General features: G+C 34.2%; 2 protein-coding genes and 2 pseudogenes across 2 annotated transcripts; 2 read left to right on the forward strand and 2 right to left on the reverse strand.

Annotated features, from left to right (window-relative positions):
• Positions 1 to 75: 75 nt before the first annotated feature.
• On the forward strand, positions 76 to 3,198 carry LOC121391765 (annotated as a pseudogene).
• Positions 3,199 to 3,586: 388 nt separating this feature from the next.
• Positions 3,587 to 4,564, reverse strand: LOC121391766 (annotated as a pseudogene).
• A 3,464-nt stretch (positions 4,565 to 8,028) lies between these two features.
• LOC121391767 (NADH-quinone oxidoreductase subunit B-like) lies at positions 8,029 to 8,743 on the forward strand. Its single transcript, XM_041523278.1, has 4 exons — positions 8,029 to 8,133; positions 8,234 to 8,350; positions 8,401 to 8,513; positions 8,557 to 8,743. Exons 1-4 carry the CDS (start codon positions 8,029 to 8,031, stop codon positions 8,741 to 8,743), a joined length of 522 nt encoding a protein of 173 aa, XP_041379212.1.
• A 551-nt stretch (positions 8,744 to 9,294) lies between these two features.
• On the reverse strand, positions 9,295 to 16,322 carry LOC121391768. The gene is made up of 7 exons (XM_041523279.1): positions 16,245 to 16,322; positions 14,240 to 14,403; positions 13,472 to 13,597; positions 13,027 to 13,143; positions 12,340 to 12,419; positions 9,561 to 9,619; positions 9,295 to 9,303 (listed from the first exon to the last, which is right to left on the reverse strand). Exons 1-7 carry the CDS (start codon positions 16,320 to 16,322, stop codon positions 9,295 to 9,297), a joined length of 633 nt encoding a protein of 210 aa, XP_041379213.1.
• Positions 16,323 to 20,875: the final 4,553 nt, after the last annotated feature.

Consider the following 20,875-nt stretch of genomic DNA (forward strand, 5'->3'; position numbering starts at 1 on the left):
AGGTCGTGATGGGACAGATGGGTTAAGTCTTAAACTGAAAAATTTTGTTTTTTTACTTTTGTATTCATTTTTAAGTCTCATGAAGGTCCTGGACGAGGTCGGTTTTCTCCTTGGGGGCGACTCCCTCAACCTGGGTGGGAATGAATATCAACAGGCTCCTGATGGACACAATCAAGGTCACAGAGCTCTGTTGCTTGGCCCGCCCAATAATGGGTATGAATAGTTAATTTTCAAAGTTGATAGTTTTGTAAATTTCATAGTCCTTCAACTCTACATCACAAGCACCAAATGCCACCTCCACCTTCCCAGGGAGTCACCATCACAGCAACCACCTTTCACAAGTTAGTATAATATTTAGCACATAATTAATAAGTTAATTACAGCAGGGCCCACCTCCTCCTGTTGTTCAGAAATCACACATCTGTCGGTCCCCTCCTCCATCACAAGTATGCAGTACTGATCTGTTAGTTAATTATTCTTAATAATTTTATAGTCTCATGGGAGTGGTCCCAGTTATCCCCCCCAGCTGGACAGAATACGCACCTTATGGCAAACTACATGCCTCCACCTCCCAATGCAGCTCTTTATGCTCCACCACCCATTCCTCCTCAGGAAAATTGAGTGTGGTTCAATTTAATTAATGTCCCTCGTTATTTGTAGGCTCCACCCCACTGCAGCGCTCTCCTTACCATTAGTACACAGGTTGGTGGTATGCAGTCATCAACACGCTCCACCCACCAACAAACCAACAAGTATATATTCCACTTTTTCTTTTTTGATTATACATATTTTTATCTATAGTATCAGCCTCCGCCTATGGGCCCACCCCCTAATTATACCACCAGCTCCACCTTCCATGCAGCCTTCTTCATATTCTAATTATTCATCCGGTTACCAGGACCTCAAACCAATTATCCATCAAACCAATACACACCTAATCAAGGAAGCTATCAACAAAGTTACTCTAATCCCCAAACCAATCACAATCATATCCAAACAACCCAACATAGCCTTCAGACAGCAACAACATAAACATGCCGCCCAACACAGCCCATTATGCCTATACTTCAAGCAGTCAATACCAACAAGGTCCTCCTCCCGTCTTTCCTGCAGCTGTTGCTATGTCAACAGGTATCAAGGTGGTAGCGATAACCAGCAGCTAGTAAACAAGTTACTATCTAATGAAGTAAACTATTATACATTATGAAGTAGTGATTTTTTTGAAATCTTGTTAGTATGCTGGAGCCATTTTAGGACATTCTGGTTCAAAATTGCAACAGATTAGGTAACAGTCTTATTAAATATTACATTTTTTATTGTATGCAGTGCAAGGATGTATCACCTAACCAGTGTTGTACTTATCTCTCTTTTTCCTTCCTAGACTCTCAATCTCAATGCAAATATAACAATGGATGATCCTGGTCCTGTAGTACTCAACGTATTATTACTATAGTTGGAAAGTCTGCTAATATTGCAATTGCAGAACAATTGATGAAAGATAGGTAAGTGCTAGAGGACATTTTAGACTAAAAAATTTATTTTTATTCTTTGCAGTGTTCGTCAACAACACAAGATATAGAAAATAGCAGAACTTAGGCTCAAAAATTCTTTTTTTGTTTTCCACTTGTGATATGTAGCAAATTTTTTCTTAGCAAATTTTTTTATTTGATTTCTGAGAAAGCTAAAGTACAAATTTTTGTCTTAAGACTAACATTGGACTAGAAAAATAGGACTGTGCGTTCTTGATACCTATAAACACTTAACGAGGAAGGCAAAGATACTTACTTGATTGGATAAACTAATGAAAGGTAACTATGTATCACAAGTTTGTTTTAAAGCTTAGTCTAGCAACATAACCTGGTAGAGTTTATTGTTATACTAACAATGGTTACTAGGTAACTAGATATACTTTTCATTTTGTAACTTGTAAGTGGATGAACAACTTTTATCCATACCGTAACTCGTCTTATAAAGCGTATGTAAAATAAATTAAAATCCTTGAATAAGCACGTGGTAGATCTTCAATACAGGCTTAGTATACTTGGTAATAGAGATGCCCAAGGCGAGTTTATCTTCGTAAATCGTTGCTGTCACTAGATGAACTTTGACTTTAAAATTGCTGTTTATGTTATTTACTCTTATATTTTAATACAGAATAAAAATATAGGGGGGCTAACATAGCCTATCCTGCAAAAGGCTGTCAAAATTGTTGGAAATAGATGACCAAACTAAATGAAGTGGTAGTAAATTAGGCGTACAATTAATACGTTGTTATCTCGTTCTATAGACGTCCATTTCTTTGAGAAAAGGATTTCTCAAGAAGTAGCTGCAGATTGTTTAGGAGATAATGGAAGGCAAGTGTTAGACTTTATGTCCCTGTAGTTAGCTGTTAATTGTAATCTCATTCCTGGACTTCTATGTCAAGGAGTCTGGAAAATGAGTCTAGATTGTTAGTTTGCAGGTGGTTAGCATCACGACTGAATTATTTTTTTGGTGTAGGGTTATGTATTTCGAATTACAGGTGGCAATGACTCAAGATGGGTTTCCAATGAAACCAGGGCGTCTTAACTGCAGGCAGAGTGAGTTGTTGCTTAGTAAAGGTCACTCTGCTTTTCGACCTAAGAGAAAAAGGTCACAGGAAACGCAAGTCTGTTCATGGCTGTATTGTCGATGAATCTTTGAGTGTCATCTGTTTAGTGATTGTCAAAAAGGAGAAAATGATGATTCCTGGTAGGACACTTAATCAAATTCATGATTTTTATTGCTGCCCTTCTATCCCATAGGGTTAACTGATAAGACTATCCCTCGTCGTTTGGGACCAAAACGTGTAGGTAAAATTCGTAAACTTTACAATTGAGCAAAGAGGATGATGTTTCTCATTACGTTATACGTCGTCCCCTCCCTGTTAAGGAAGGAAAGAAACAACAATACCAAGTTTGTGACTCCTCCCTTTTCTTGGAAGTATGTTGTTCACATTTTATATTAGGCTCCTAAAATCAACGTCTTGTGACCCAGTAAAATTGCAACGCCAAAAGACACCGGATAGCACTCAAGAAGAAGATGGGAGAGAAGAGTAAAAAAGATTGCATCAGATTACAAGAAATTCTTGCTCAGAGGGTGAAAAGAAGCAGAGAAAAACAACAAATAGTAGCAAAGAGACGTCTTAGCTCCAAGAGTCATCGACCTGCTAGCATGTGAGACAGATCATTAGATGGTGCTCCTATTTTTTGCATACTTTCTATACACAAAGGGTGGGGCTGTTTGTTTCATGAAAATTTTAAGATATTGAATTATAATCAACGTGTAATAAATTTAGAGTTCTTTGGGGAAGTTTTTCTTGTTGATAGGGACGGAAGTCAGCCACCCTCATCCCATAAAACTAGGATGGTAATTGGCTAATAAAGTACTCTTCCATGACACAGTGACTTCCTGTAAAAGAAATAAGAACTTGTACGTCCTTTGCTATCAACTCACGAGCTGTTTCCATGGACACCTTCTAGCATAACAAAACCAGTATAACCGCATGAGTAACACTTGTCAACTAAACCTGCAGCAACCTCAAGTAAATAAGTACCATTTTGTTCTATTACCATTGTCCTACTGCCTGAACAAAACATAATGTACAATAATTGTTATAAATATTGAACTTTGTCCAATGGTTCGTTGAAGCATTGGAGTAACCAAATGGTCCATTTGGATCAAATTTATGACACAGATCACCACTAACGACAAGAACAACATTCTCATTCATTGCGTCAATCATAGACCACAGGCGCTGACCTTGAATAAAAGCATCAAATTATGTCCTTTACTTATAAAATTAATGGACAACTAACCTAGTTGAAGGAGTTCTGGTATCATATCTACATCTTGAGTGTAACGTCGACTGGGTACGAGAGAATGACCACACGAGAAGTCGATGGTAGATTAAGAAAATAAAGAGGAATTACTTCATCCCATCTACATACAAGATACAAACAAACATTATACTACAAATACCAGGTCATTCCCTTAAAAAAGTCTGCTATTCTATTGTGCTAATGTTAAATTGTTAATGTAATCAATGGTTTTTTCAACCTCAAGGGGAAAGGCTCTTCGCTGTTTCCAGGTGGTCCATAAGCAGTCAGACCAGATACATTAGCTCCAAGTGATTGAAGCTTCTTCAACATTGCTAAGTGACATTGTAGTCAAGTGAATAGAGACATTATAACAACATGGAGGACAATTGCAATTATCTGTGTCAGCTGGTCCACTGCCTACTTGGTTAAGAAAGAACATGAATTTGTTTAGGTCTGCTATTCCATGAGGAGATGAGAGAACAACAAGGTCTGGTTTGAGGTTACGGACATTTTGTCCTACTGTGTGAGCAGCTTCGTTTAGTTTCCATGCTTCTTCTTTAGCTGTCTCATTTGTCGTTGTTGAAAATGATTAGGATCTAATGCAATACCTCCTATTGATGGATGGAAGGATTTATAGATATAGATAACTAGGAATAGTCCTAGAAATTAGCCTTCTCTATTCTCTTACCATGTGGTAGTATGAAAGCTCCTAATAGTTTTTCCATTAACATTCAATAAAAGCCAGTACAAGATTGTTAGAAAGAGGTAACTACCACTGCATGCAAAAAACATGTTCTCATGCTTTGTGGTGTGGCTAAAGTTTGTTTATTACAAAATGGGTTCCTTAAAATAATCAGCTATACTTTTAATGGCCAAGAATAAAAACTAGTCCTACTTAAGCAAACTAGAACAACACTACTAATTTTTATCATAATTATTTTAATTTTATAGGGGCTTAAGAAATAAAAAACATTACCTAAACACTCTTCTTCGTTATCTTTTGTTGCTTCTATCTAAAATTTATAACAGCTCCTTTAGTTGATCGAGTGCTCCAGCTAAGTAGTATAAATATTGAACCCACACTTTGCTACTGTTAATGATTTCATTCTTCTGCTATAATAAACAGTAGCAAATTGTAGGTTCATCAGTGACCAAGTACACTTTAACAAAACCAATATTAATGTTAGATTACTCTTTTTTGGCATTGTTAATGTCACATTGGAATGGGTATCAGTCCAGAAGAGTTCTGTTTTGGACTCTGTCTAGTTAATGCTTATAATGGTGTTTTTGTCTCTGGTTTGATTAAAAAGAGTAACAGTCTACTCAACATATGAAGATAATTTGATATTGCAAATTTATCCTGAATATTTAATATTATTTTACAAAACATAAAAATTATTGTCAGTTTGATTATATTAATGTCAGTTTGATGATGTATCTATAGTGGGTGCTCTTGCTTTAGAGTTGATCTTGTCAGGAAAATTGAAAAGTCTCCAGTCTAGTCAAGAAGAGTCCAATAATAAAAAGCACAGTTAGCACACATCTATATTTTTTATCAGCACTAGTAAATTGAAGTGTTTCAATACAATTTTTTTATCATACATGTGTAATTAAAAAAAAATTTTGTGTGTATTGATAGACACTGAACCCTAAACTTAAATTGTTAACAAACAGCAAATTAAATAATAAACGTTAGTTTTAAAGGCAATATCTAAAAGAACTTGATTAAAATAATTAAACAGAGAATTAATCAAATTATTTGGCTGGGCGGGAAAATATCATGAGCACACGTACACACCTAGCAAGGAAACGCGTGACCACCATTATGGCGGGAATATCAGCCACTAGCACAGGCCTGATGAACCAAAAATTACATAGTGGTAGTGCGCTGGCATTTCCCGCCAAAATGTCACGGGTTTGTGCCTTGAGTCTGTCAAAACGAAGTATGACAGAGATGTCTTGATAATATATAATAACTCCATTTTGCAAGCTTACGTTAGGTCAACAGACCCCCGTGGGTCTTCGTCGCTACGATTCGTCTCTTCACTGGCCACTTCGCTCCTCTTCACGACTCGTCTCTACGTTGGATACTCCTCTTCGCTGGATCATCATTTTATTTAGTTATGATCATCCTTTTTCATTTTCTTTTCTGTTTTTTTTATTTAATTATTATTTTACTTTTTGTTCTTTTTTATTTAATTATTATTTCTGTTCGCTAATTTATTTTTCTCTTCGTTTCTACAGGACTCAACTTGGAAGTTTGTCTCACGTTCTCTGATGTTTTTGACAGTTCTCTGACGTTCTCTGATGTCTCTAATGTTTTGACTGTTCTCTGACGTTCTGACTGTTCTCAATTCTCTGAAGTTCCCTGATGTTCTCTCTATGAAAAAGATGAGTCGCTCTCCTGCCTGCTCTCTTCTGTCTTTCTTCCTTCAAGCCTTCTTTCCTCTTCTTTTATTTTTTTTTTAATTTTTTTTTTGGGCTTCTAGCCCATACACCATACACACACTCATACAATCTCTAAAAATCATCTCCCTCCTGCGCTCGGCGGCCTAAAAAAAATTTTTTTTAATATCTCAGGCCGCCGAGTGGCGGGGGGGAGCTCTGATCTTCTAGGGTGCGTGTGTGTGTGCTGTGTGTGTGTGTGTGTTGGTTGGCTCCTTTTCACTTCCTCTGTCTCTCTTCACTCTCTATCCACTCGTTGTCACCATCAGTTCATGACTACTCTCTTTTTCTTTCCCTGCAGGAGCAGCACTGGTGAAAAAGGTGAGCTGTCTTTCCATCCATCCATCCACTTTCATCCATTCTTTAGTGATCCAGTTGTTATTATTCTTCTCTTTCTCCCTCTATGTTCTCAACTTGTGGACTGACTGGACTCTTGGGAACTCTCCATCTTCTCTTTCCTACTATTGTTGAATTGGAGACCTTCACTGTTTTTTTGGTGGATTGGAGACCTTCACTGGACTTCTTGGTGGATTGGAGACCTTCACTGGACTTCTTGGTGGATTGGAGACCTTCATGGACTTCTTAGGGACTCTTCAACTACAGAGACAGTTTTCTTATATTTTTTTTTATTTTTATTTTATTTTTATTTTTCATTTGTATTTTTCTGTAAATTTTTTTATTATTAATTTTTTTTCTTAAGAAATAGTTTAATTCTTTTAAATAGTTTTGTCTTTAATCTTTTATAGTTTGTTCTAAAACAAACAGTTTTCACTAAAATAAGTCAATTTTAACTTTAATTTCAAAGGTTTAATTTCAAAGGTTTTTTTATATTTTTTTCTTTTATAGGTTGTTGTTCTCTTTTATAGTTTTTTTCTCTCAATTTTCTCTTTTATGCTTATATATAGTTTGTTATTTATTTCTTTAATGGCTTGTTTTCTTTTATCTTTTTTAAAAAAACATTTTTTTAAAAGTCACTCAACTTTAGTTCCATATATTGTAAGATAGCATTAATTTTGCAGCCTTTTCGTTGCAAAGTTTGACCTAGGTCCAAATTTTGCACCAGGACCAAATTTTTTGTGACAGAAGGATTTATAGATATAGATGACTATGAATAGTTCTAGAAAGTAGCCTTCTCTATTCTCTTACCATATGGTAGTATGAAAGCCCTAATGGTTTTTTCCTTAACACTTAATAAAAGCCAGTACAAGATTGGTTAGTAAAAGGTAACAACCAACATGTTCTCATGCTTTGTGGGTGTGGCTAACATTTGTTTATTACAAAATGGCTGCCAGAGCTTTATGGAAATTAAGTAAGTTACTTGACACTGCAGACTTTTATATCTCTCAAAGTGAACCACTAATTGTTATTTTATCTAAGAGAAATTACCACAATATCATTAAGTTACATGATATTTACTAACTGTCGTGTAATGAACCTAATGAACACCATTTGTTTCCTTCATCATAGGATGTACAACACTGTGTGGACCAGTGCTATTAAGACCTACTGCAGCTGCTATGAATAGGTATAGCATCTTACTAGTACACTCACAAAATATGGTATTATAATCAATGAAGTGGATGGAGAGTTATGCTTCAGTGGAAAAATATGACATGGTTTAAGAATGTTAGTGTTTTTGGTTTAGTATTAATTACCCATCCAAGTATGGTGTGTCATTATTAAATCTCTATTCTTTATGATACGAAATTTTAAACTACTCATTTTATTGTCATGTAATAGTTTAATGGTTCCACGTCAACAAAGTACAGCTGTTGTTCCTCGAGGTCGTTTTGACAATGCTGCTGAATTTGTTCTCACTAGACTAGACGACTTAGTCAACTGGGCAAGAAGAGTAAGTCATTCCATTTTTAATAGACTAAGACTGAAACTTTCAGACTGAGTCTGAGTCTGAGACTGGACAGATATATGTGTTGAGTTATTTCATACTCAGGGGTTCTCTCTGGCCAATGACATTTGGGTTAGCATGTTGTGCTGTTGAAATGATGCATGTGGCAGCTGCACGTTATGATATGGATCGATTTGGAGTTGTATTCCGAGCTAGCCCAGTAAGAAACACTAAATTGGGGAGTGGTAATTTAGAAGTTGTTCTTTTTAGCGTCAATCTGATGTTATGATTGTAGCTGGAACCCTCACAAACAAAATGGCTCCAGCTCTTAGGAAAGTCTACGATCAAATGCCTGAACCAAGATGGGTCATCTCTATGGGAAGGTATTACTTTATTTTATGCACCACTGTAATATCTTCATTGTAGTTGTGCAAATGGAGGAGGTTACTATCACTATTCCTACGCTGTTGTTCGAGGCTGTGACAGAATTGTTCCTGTTGATATTTATGTACCAGGATGTCCCCCTACGGCAGAAGCACTCTTGTACGGTATCCTCCAGTTGCAAAAAAAAATCAAACGCACTCGAGCAATGACAATGTGGTACAGAAAATGAGAACAAACAGATCATCTCAAAAAGAATATGCTTGTACAGTTTATGTTATACATGTTTACAGTGTGACCTTGTATTAAGATGTAATGATTTCATTGTTACTCAAATACCACTATATAGTATCACAATTTATGGGATAACACTCAAATAACACGCCTGCTCATGTGATTTATCACTTAGTTTAATACATTGTTAGATTACACCTTTTACGAGTTCTGTCTTGATGTGGTCTGGTTAAGTACATTTCATATACATGTTCACACACACTGTAGGCCAAATGTATAACATAATTATAAAAATGATAGATTATTATTTTAATAGTTCCAAACTTATAATGTTTGTAATGGGAGGCACTTCAAACTGATGGAACAAAAAAACTAAAAATTTATAATCTAATAGATATTTAAATAAAATTTTTAAAAAACTTCAAAGAAAAACATTCAAAGATATAAAATGTCAAATTTTCAAATACAAACACGCTTCATGCAAAACGTAAAAACTATCATGTTATCTTGTGAATACAAAAATCGAAGGTAGTTATTTATTATTTGTCGTCAAGACAACTGATAACACAATGATAATAATGAGAACAATCAAAAATCACCGTCCACTAATACCGAGGAGAACCCACAACAATGTTCTGTTCTGTCTCTTTAACTCAAACAGCCTATAGTAGTAATGAAGATTTTATTAATAATATTTGTAGGCCAATACAACAATAATAATATAATCAATTTTTTTAATCTTTGTATGTATTTTTAACCTTTCAGTAAGTAACTAGCTATGAAATATTAACTCTATCTTAAATAATAATACTCACATCGTTTGTTTGTGCAGTTCCTTTTTCTACTCTGTTTCCAGCTTTCTCTGCATGAAGCTCTACAATGAACAAACAAACAGACAGTACATAATGCAGAGTGCTTCACTTACAATCCTATCAATCCCTGTTCCTTGCTCAACTATAACCTCATTTAAATTCTTTGTAATGTCGTGAAGATCATTTATATCTCTAGAAATATATATATATATATAAAATATAATTGCATTAACCTTATTAGCAGCTGCAAATATATATGAAGCTAAGAACAAATATTGAAATGTTTCATAACATACCAATAATACCACGCTGATAATGGTATTTAATAAATAAAGATTAAGTAGAGAATAGTTTTGTGGGTGCTGTTATGAAGCCAAATTGACAATGAAACTGCTACTGTAACTATCCTTAACACAAGTAGGTCATCTATTACATGCATTAAAGTGATAGCATTCCATAAAGCATCGCTCACTTAATTATTAACAATACTTTCCATTAACTTTATTGTGTTATGCTACTTTCTCACATCAAATTAAGCCGACTACTCTACAACTCAATACTCCATTAATACTAGGTAACAAAATTAACACTTGTCATAAAAACAACTGGAATGTACGAGCTATTGCACACTCTACTACACAAAATTAATGACAGTCAATACTACTCTAATTCTTATAGCTACTGTCAATAGTGAGTGATGGCAGACTAATATCCTAGACCATCTCACTCCTACATAACAGTAGAACAAGAGAGAAATGAGGCTACTTACTGTCTTTGATCAACTGTAAGAAGTATACTGAACAATTACAAACTAATGACACAGATAGGTTACTGTAGGAAGGATGTTGCAAACTAATATCAGTTTTCTAGACAGGTAGTTCAAATTTGTATGAAATGAGATAAGCTTGATTTATAGCTACAATCAAGACACACTAAACTAACGCGAGTGAATTATAAGTTTTACCTAGAAGTAACTATCATAAACTTACGTCTCTAACTGTCTTATTTCACCAGCTTGTTTTTCTCTTTCTTCAAGAGCTGACTGTTGTACTTGATCTTCTACTTGTCCTGGTGTCTCTCTACCGTTTGGACCTAGTATCAAGCACTGGATCACGATCACCTAAAATAATTGACATTAATTTGCAGTAATAACCTCTCTCCTCTCTCTTTCTCTCTCACTCTCTTAAGGTAAACAAATTGATTAAATTTTTAACATTTTAGTGGCAACTTAAAACAACTAACAGTTTTATCTGCTTAATTTAAATACAAAGTTATTACTTCCAGAAAAGGAATCCGTGAAATTGGTTGACTCCATGCCATTCTCCATCTTCTATATTTCTACTTTGCTTGAATTGACAATTGAATTAAGAAAGATATATCCTGATCTGAAATGAGATATGAGAAAGTAATGCTAAACATTAGAGTAGTTGTAATTAGTGGTCATGGCCAAAGGAGAACAATTTGTCATCAATAACTAAATTATTTTGGCAAGAAAATTCAACAATTACTTGATATGTTTAATAGTGAAAAGGTTGAAGTGGTGAACAATACACCCTTTGTTTGTTTGCTCACTCTTATGATAATATTTGTTATCTTATTAAAGCCATCTTAGGAATAAAGTATTTAACACAATCAATTCAAGATGAATGGCATCTATAATTATTATGATCTGTTGTTGCAGAAGATAAGAAGTAAACAGTTGATTCCACAGAGCTCTGACTAACAATAACAGTCTTCTACTAATAACGAGTCGAATCATCTTCACTTACTTTCTAGAATCTACTTTTTATTGCTAATCTCCTTGTTAGGAAACTCTCAATTTGGATTTTCACTCTTTCTTTAAAAATAACTACGGCGCGATATCCAACTAGATTTCGAGTTGTTGATAGTTCTTCGAACAACGTCTTATCTTCCCGGATCTCCACCGCCTTGATAGATACACAACGGAATTTCTTTTTGTTGTTATATGAACACCGTCTGGATTCAGACACTGACCACCCTTTTATAATGAAACGCCCCGTCAATTACCGGTCCGACTTGTGATAATATGATACCACGTGTTTATAACGCCCTTTTTTGCATCCTGATTTGAATCAACCTCATCTCTTCAGAAAAAAAAAAAAAAAAAAAACAATTCTATTACAAACAAAAATTACTACAATTATAATAATAAGTGCTAATTAATAACATGTGCGTTCATATTTACAAATTAATAACACAATAATGATTACCAAAATTGAAAGAGAATCATTAACTATTCATAGATCCAACAACAGCAGCTACAATAACAACAACGATGACAATAATCAAAATAATGCCCCCAACAATAGCTATAACAAAACATAGCATTGTTCTATTCTTCCTCTTCAAAACAAACAGCCTAAAGAGAAATGATGTTACAGTATTCAGAGATATATAGTAAATGGTTCAGTTGTGTTTCATATTTGTAGTCAAACATGTTTGATTATCATAATTCCTAATCAAAATAGCTTGCGACTAAGTATTCCTGAGAGGATTCATTATCTACTTAACAAACTTAACAAGTTAATTTTTCTATGGATTACAAATGAAGTTTAAACACTTTGATGATATGGTTTTTCAAGATCTTAAACATGTAAAATAACATGTTTTTTACTTCTATCCATTGACTCCATCTCAATATGCAAGCACTTACTTGAGAAAGGTTTTTCGTTCCTTCTTCTACATTAAGTGCACCTCTTTCAACATTTTGCTCTACAGAGAATAAAAACATTGACAGTGTTTATCAAACAACTTTACTTACCAATTTCTTCAATTTGTTCTCCTTGTCCACCTACCATCACATTTAAATCCGTAGCAATTTCGTTGAGACCAATTATGTCTCTAAATACAATAATAATAGTAAGACAATAGTTAATGCCAAAATCTTTAGATAATATAACAATCTTAATACAAATATGTTATCCTTAATGCAACATTCATGAGATCTGGTTTACTCTTATCAGATCAGTATATTACCATTCCATTAATATTACGTTGTTATATGTGACCTCACACTAACAACATATTAGATAAACTACAAATCAGAGGAATGTATACAATCAAAACTACACACTACTTTTATATAGCTATGGTTAATTGAATAGTAAGTGACGACAAACTATTATAGTAGATTATTTCACTCCTACATAATAGAAGTAGTAGACTAAGAAATTGAGGAATGTGCATCACTTTCCAGAACAGGATGATCACTCACTGTATACTAAAGCATTTACAAAACTCTAGACTAAATAAAGACAAAATTACACTCATTACAATAGTAATGTAGAGTGTATGTAATGTTGATCTTGCCACTTACAAGCTGTAAACTTTATTAGTATGACGCCTAAAACTTAAAGCAATTATTATAGAATGTTTAGTTATTTAATTTAACAAACTAATTATTTTAAGTCTAATTTTTAGATGATACATTCACTCAGCCATCCATTACCTCTCTAACTCCTCTATCAAGTGAGCTTGTCTTTCTCTATCTTCAAGAGCTGACTTTGTATAGTTTACCTGTTCTAAGGGAGCAGTTGAACTGGTGTCATGTGTTGGATGTCTACACCTAATAATAACACAAAACTAAACTAAACGTTAACAAGAATTTTGTTTGCATGACTGTTAACATTATACATTATATATATTATATTACATTATATATATATATTATATTATATTACATTATATTATATATTATATTATATTATATTATATATTATTATATTATATTATATTATATTATATTATATATTACATTATTATATTATATTATAATACATTATATATGTATTATTATAATCTTACAATATTAAGTTTAATGGACTACTTAAAGCTAATAATATATTTATGTACTAAACAGGTATTCCTTTGTTATTACTTTTTTGAAAAAGAACCAGTTGTCTCCATCACATTTTTTCAACTTTTCTTTTTCAAGTTTTAATAGCTCTTCAAACTGCTTGCATTGGTTATCAAGTTGCTCTGAGAGTCTCCTGATAGCTATACTGTCTTCTCCTCTCGATCTGAAAGAGACAAAAATAGTTACGATACAAAATTACAAAGAACAACTCATCAACAATGGGAACATTTAATATCAACAAGAATACTACTATAGTCTGTTCGTGTTCACCTTGCTGCCAGAAATTAGTAGTGGGTGTAAGTAGTATACATACCAATCTTGTGGGTCCTATCATATAAAAAATGGTGTCAAAAGAACCGGATGATTGTCCAGAAGACCATTTAACTTTGAAATTTTGAAATCTGACAAGTAATAAGGAAGTTACAGCGAAATAACGAAGTGCCAGGTGAACACGAACGGACTTTAGTTGCAAGTGTTAAGTGGCAAATAGAACCTCTTACATTATATTATATATTATATTATATATGTTTAATACGCATATATACATATACATATATATATATATATATTATATATACATACATACATACATACATACATACATACATATATATTATATATATATATATATATATCTATATATATATATGTGGTGTGTATATGATTATTATTTTAGTAATGTTTGTTCTTTCCTTCTATGCACATAACATAACTCATACACTTTTTGACATATTTTGTGTATAATAAGTAAATATGTGTTATCAATAAAACATTAAATAATTATTTCTAATGATAATTTACATACTCACTGTTTAGCATCAAGTTCTTGTTTGCAGATCTTAGTTTCTCCTTAAGGTCAGCTCTCAAATCATCCAACTCCTTACGATTTTTTGGGTTATCTAGTCTAGTACCTATGGCTTTAACACCAGTACGATATTCACTGAGATCTCGTGATACTGAACTAATAAGCTAAATTAAAGATAATCCATTATCATTGAACTGTAGTCGTTGGTAGCATATTGGTTTAGCTACTTAGCACAGTTAAAAGTTAAGTAACACTGAGCAGGACTATTTATATGATGGGGAAACAGCTCAGTGTTATGAGGCTATAGTCAAGACACTCGATATACTGTGTCTGGGCTCTTAGGTCGCCCTTTGATAGCTAATACAGGGGTTTCCTCAAGGAATAAAAACATCTCCTCACCTCATCCGGATTGCCACCATCATAGCTCTGTGAGTAACTTGAACCCCGCCAAATCCCTTTCTTTCAACTGTCAAATCGAAGTTGAGGCTTGTAAGCAATCATCATGGATTCATTCTGTCTATAACCTCTTACTCTTCACCAAAACCGACAATTAACGTACACCCGTGTCACACATTATCCACGCCCTCTTTTTCCTTTTAAACGAGCCCCTCCCTTTATTGTTTGCAAATACTCCTAAAAGATGGCATCTACAGTTTTGTGGTTACTTCTAATTGTTTGGATTGATCATAAGCTCTCAGTCCTTGCCCAAACAACTGCGTTATCTGTCTTAATGCAATCTACATTTGTAACAAATGGGAGTCATCATTGTAAGACGGCAATTCATCATGTATAAATACTATTTGTGGACTTTTTTCTCCATTAGTGATCTTAGTAATTATAATGAGATCAGTGTAATCAATTCCAATGCATTATCATGCTGGAAATGTCCTTTCTTTGTAAGTACAGACAGTCATGGTCAAGTTGTATATGTGTTCAATTTTGTCTTTCTCTCTCTCTCAGAGATATATCAAAACCACACTTAAAATATTTGAGACAGATGCCTTTCAGGGTCTAACCAGCTTACAAACTTTAGATCTATCTCTAACCTTATCAGTTCTTTGCCTGATGATCTTTTCAAGCCATTGATTAACTTGAAAAACACTGTAGTGATTGTTGAGTTCAACTTTGCCTTTTGGCTTTGTGTCATGCTATATATATTACTTCTTGTGAATGCAGATATTTTTACTTTTTCTTATTTGTTTTTGCAGAGATCTCAGTCCAACCAGATATCTCAACTCAATCCTAATGCATTCAATGGAGTAACTAACCTTACTGAATTGTGAGGAAGGGAGGGAGGCTATAGTGAATGCTATCATATATGGGTACTAAACACAATCTTTTCTATTCTAGATATATAAACAATAATCTACTGACAAGTCTGACCTTAGACTCATGGAACCAATTGCTTCTTAAGGTGATATCTTTGAAAAATATGTGAGTATTAGAAAAAAAAACCTTGCATAATTATGAATGGCCTAGATATTCACATCTCTTTAATTTTTCCACCAGTACGCTTGCTCATAATGACTGGCATTGTGATTGTAACATTACAGTAACCTTCAAAGTATACTAATGTCTCCATCTCCATATATTAATGATGAATCAGCTATGACCTGTAACACACCATCAGAACTCTATAATAATGCTATAATTAGCTTAGATTTTTTTGTGGAGCCCATGTGCTATTCAGGTAAGTTGTATTTAATAGGAAACTTATGTTTTTATTGTGCTTTGATGTATTGCTTTGAAAACAGTTCCCATCCACTCTGTTGTTGAGTTTAATGATATTACATCATTAATATATTGAGAATCATTGTCTGTAAACATGATAACAGTATTCATTATTACAAAGAAGGGTGTAGTTATTCCATAATCCAGATATGGGAATGTTAACTGTAATGATTTATTTAATTATTAGCAGAGATAAAAGAGTTATTCATAATAGACACACCCTGAATATGTGAACAAAGTATTTAACTATAGGATGCTTTGTTCTTCCTCTTACAGTATCTCCATCACCGTCACCTTCACCATCACCCTCTCTGTCGCCATCTTCCATCACTTCAATGGTTTTTATCATCATCTTCTTTAGTTAGCTCCTCATCATCTTTGCTAATTGTTCTATTCACCATCTATTTCTCTCTCACTTTCACCTTCACTTTCACCTTCACCAACAATTCCCTTGTCATCTTCGTCACCCTCATTGTTACCAACACCCTCTCCTTGTCCTTCATTGTCATTTTTCAGTCATTACAACATTTACATCCACATTGATATCATCTCCATCTCCCTCTCCACTATTGTCTTCTTCCTCATCCATACCTTCATTATCATCTACTCAAACATCTTCAGCATCTCCTTCACAATCTCCTGTACAACCCTCACAATCTCCTTCACAATATCCTACACTGTCCCCCACATTCATCTTCACAGCCTCCCTCACGATCATCTACACAATTGCCTATTCCTACCTTGTCTCCACAACCTCTCCTAAAATGTCCAGCAACCTCATCTCAATCTAATGTTGGTACAATACATTGGATGAGCACATTTGTGAGACATCAACTGAAGAAAGTTGTCCATATGGACCACCAAATGCTGTAGCTCTGCGATATTGTACCTTATCACCACAGAATGAAGTAAATATGGATGTTATCCAAGATGGTGCTTGCTTTACTGCTGAAAATAGACTGCAACAAATATCAAGTCTAGTATGTTTATATATTAGACATATTGTACTGGGCATTATTTGGTGGTTTTTATGCAGGATATCAATGAGCAGAATGCACTTGAATTGTCTCGTGAGCTGGCCAATCTTCCTTTTGATCATTTACTTGATGAAGGACTGATTCATTTTGCTGACATTGCTGCAAAGTTGATAACTGTAGGACGATCAAACATACTTGTTCTTGTCAATGTTTCTCTCTCTGCAGTGGACTTGATCCTTGCTTCTGACAAATGGTACCAGACAGTGCAGCTGATGTGTGAGTTCAAAATAAATACTTTAAATAAAAAATTGTATCTGCATAGTGATGTTGCTTTAGAACTCTATCTATTTCAATATAGGTTGCAGACTGCAATCAGTACTGCTTTACTACTAGAAGCAGTGAATACAAACAAACACACAAATTCTTTTGGAGTTTTCACACCTTTTCATCGGTGAAAATACTTTTATAAAAGAAAGGCCACAGCAGTGATGTGATTGTAGTGGTCGATATCAATGGAGGAAATGGACTTCGATTTGTATCTAATTATGGCAACCTTACATCAGAATATTGTGTTTATTTTCATAGCGATGATCTCAATGCCATACTATACAGGTATAGTGTGAAGACAGATGTCATGAGATGTAACTGATAATTATTCTCCAAGACATAATGGGGGGTGTTTCTTTTTAAATTAGGTGACGGGCGCTATAATAGTTCAGATTTATTTAAAGACGATGTATATCAAGTGAAAAAGGTTATATCTGCAATGGTAAAGTCACTCTGCTGTAGCCGTGGTAAGACTAACAGTGACCCCTAGAGGAAATGAGAGTGTTTAATGTTACTTTTGATAATGTCCAAGGTTTGTCCTTTAAATTATATTAACTTTATTATTACTACAATAGATACAGCCTGATTCCACGTCTGTATGTGTTGTATATGGAATGATACTATCAATGAACATCAGGGAGGCTGGACACAACATACTGTAGGACTTATACAGAAATGTCAACTAATACTGTGCGTGTACTTGTGGCAGGTGCTGGAGCAATAACAATTATTCAGGTAATCCTTCTCTCGATCATTATTGCATTGATGGATGGATGGATGAAGATATACTATCTTTATGATCTATCTCTCTTTGTATCATAGGTTCCTAATATGACTAACATACCAGAACCCCTCCAATTAGTGGACTTCACAATACACTTTAGCTGTCAAAAAACATTTTACATTGGGTTCTGGATTTAGTATATTACTGCATATACCAGTTATTATTGTTGGAATGAGAGTATCATGCAGGTAGAGGAAAAATATATTACCATTACTATGGTCAATAATAGTGCATGAATTGGAAATAGATGATCCGACTGAGCACTTTAACGGGAATATTCCTTTAATTAGGACAATTAAGTTAAAGTCCCTAAACAGTGATGTAATAACGACACATTTCTATCACGTTATTAAGTGTTATTAATGAATTTTTTTCTCTGATAGAGATTCATAGTGTTCGTAATATACAAGCTCTCATCAAACCATGGTATTACACAATCTCTGTTGGTCTTTATTGTGATGATAGTCCCTCATTTCAACGTTAAATGAAATTCAAGAGGCTTGTTTAGCACTTGGTTCATTCTTGCACTACACAATCCTAGTCTCCTACATGTGGCTCATGTTCAAACCAGTTGTTCTGCTTATGAGTCAAGTTCGCAGACACACTCTACGAAAAAGGTGGATTCATCTTACCACTTCTCATCATGGCATGGTGTAAGTTGGACAGCATGTGGTTGGGTATAATTTTTCACTAATTCTCTTCTTTCTTTGTATAGCTCTTCCAATTGTACCTGTTGTAGTCTATGGAGTATTAACCTTCACCAACAAACAAGAAACTCTGGACAATTAAGCTAGTCTCAAGAATGCCCACTCAATATTCTCTCTCTCCTCAGGTGTTGGTTGGAAGAGCTTTGCTTTTCCAAGTTACTTCACCTATAGCTCCACACTAACAGTTTGCCTGTGTTAGTCACAGCGTTAAACCATAGCAACAGCTATAATTGTGGTTTTTAGTGGTTACACTTGGGACTGCTAGTTCATACGTACAATTCTCAACACATTTATAGAAACCATGTCCTTCACTGGAGCTATTGCACTACAATTTTTTTACAGCTGCACAAAATTCTGAAACATTCCTAGTAATTACAACAGGAACAATCTTGTTCTGTGGCATATATTTCTTCATTGCCAACGGTGTGGTTAGACCTAAAATCCGTAATACCATACTTTGTCGAAAAGATCCTCTCTATTCTCATGGGAAGCCCTTTGCTGGTCAAATCACACCCTCTATATCAAGCTCCACAACAGCTTGGACTGATCGAGTCTCAAAGGGGAGGCAAGGACAAAGACACACATTCCTATGAGATATAGGAATGAAACGAACTTAGACTATATCGGTGGATATTTGGGGTATCCTATTGAGATGTTTTGAGTGAAGTGGCAGAGGGAGGGGAGAATAAGAAAGAAGAAAGGGTTTCTATCAAATGGACAAGTACGAGGCTCATCAGAGGTTTAACGTTTATATTGTGGCAACCAAATATTATTAATATCTATTATTATATAATTGAAGAAACTTATAATTAATAAATTGTGTAAAAATGATAATTGTTTTGTTCATTTTTAATTGGAATAATTCTCTTATTTAGAGAATAATAACTAAAATTTGGTAACAGAAAAGATGACACATATATAATATCATTATGTTGACTTCAAATTACTAACTTGAGAGATTATTAAAATATAAAATGTCTGACTATTTATGATCTTTTCTTACATATTTAATTTTATTTCAGTAATATTGGTTAGGATCATAGTGATATCAATATTGGTGTCATAAAGTCATTAGAAAAACTATGTCATTAAAATATAGCAAAATATAGTATATAAAAATAAATTGGTCCTTCTTTATTAATCACTCTTGATTTTCAAACCTGATGGTACAAGCTGAAGATCTCGTCCACTGGAACAGATTAAGGTTGAAGATTCTAGTGGAGTTAAGTGTCGAATTATTGGAACATTCAGAGATGTTTCCAGCTGTTTGCGGCTGACTTCATGTCTACTTAAAATATCATATATGACAATTTGTGACTGGGACGAGAGAGAGAGAGAGAGATAGAGAGAGAGAGAGAGAGAGAGAGAAAAACTTCTAAAGAAAAAAAAAAAAACTACATAAAAATATTAAAAATTCTCACTTCTAGAGCAATGGCAAGATGACCTGGATCAAGTAATGCTATATCATGAGTGTAGCACCCTAACAAGAAAGATAAAAATAAGAAAGCTAATTAAATTTGTAGGCCATTTTTTACATACCATTTCAATAATATACTGAGATATCCTGTCTCTCTTTTTCCAAATCCTCACGCTACTATCTCTCATAAGAGCAATGATGTTATCTTCGCTACAACACACTCTAACCACACACCCCTTTAATAGTCTTTTCATCTTCTTTGTCATCTTGACTCTGACAATCAAATTCGAGCAAAAGTTTTCCAGATTGAATGTTCCAGTAACAGATGAGACCCGACGAACAACCACTGACACAGAACTGAGACTATAACAGAACATTAAGTCCTCAGTAATACTAATTAATAGGATCTTACCCCAAAGGCAACCAAAGAAGTTATTCGTCCTTTGTGACAAGAGAGTGTGCGTAAACAAATAAAGTCGTGTACTCCAAATATCTAAATACAATTATTATAATAATTATTAATATTAAATAACTTACTTTAATTGTTGCATCATAACTTCCAGTTATTACATAATCTCCTATATATGTTAATGTACTAATAGGTTTGGAGGTGGGCAGAGACACCATGCATCATGTGACCATGGTGATTAATCAAATTTAAGGAGCCGTCTAAATGCCCAGAAATGACACTAT

The sequence above is a fragment of the Gigantopelta aegis genome, unplaced genomic scaffold, assembly GCF_016097555.1.
Source record: "Gigantopelta aegis isolate Gae_Host unplaced genomic scaffold, Gae_host_genome ctg2938_pilon_pilon, whole genome shotgun sequence".
Lineage (NCBI taxonomy): Eukaryota > Metazoa > Mollusca > Gastropoda > Neomphalida > Peltospiridae > Gigantopelta > Gigantopelta aegis.

Bases quoted from the DNA above. Each gene is read 5' to 3' on its own strand.
- LOC121391768 (XM_041523279.1), bottom strand. From the start codon at position 16,322: ATGATGATAAAAACCATTGAAGTGATGGAAGATGGCGACAGAGAGGGT. The intron at 13,598-14,239 runs GTATGTAAATTA...TGTCTCTTTCAG, and splicing joins AACTTGATGCTAAACAGTGA to ATCGAGAGGAGAAGACAGTA. The intron at 13,144-13,471 runs GTTCTTTTTCAA...TGTTATTATTAG, and splicing joins AAATGTGATGGAGACAACTG to GTGTAGACATCCAACACATG.
- LOC121391767 (XM_041523278.1), top strand. From the start codon at position 8,029: ATGGTTCCACGTCAACAAAGTACAGCTGTTGTTCCTCGAGGTCGTTTT. The intron at 8,351-8,400 runs GTAAGAAACACT...TGTTCTTTTTAG, and splicing joins TTGTATTCCGAGCTAGCCCA to CGTCAATCTGATGTTATGAT. The intron at 8,514-8,556 runs GTATTACTTTAT...TCTTCATTGTAG, and splicing joins TGGGTCATCTCTATGGGAAG to TTGTGCAAATGGAGGAGGTT.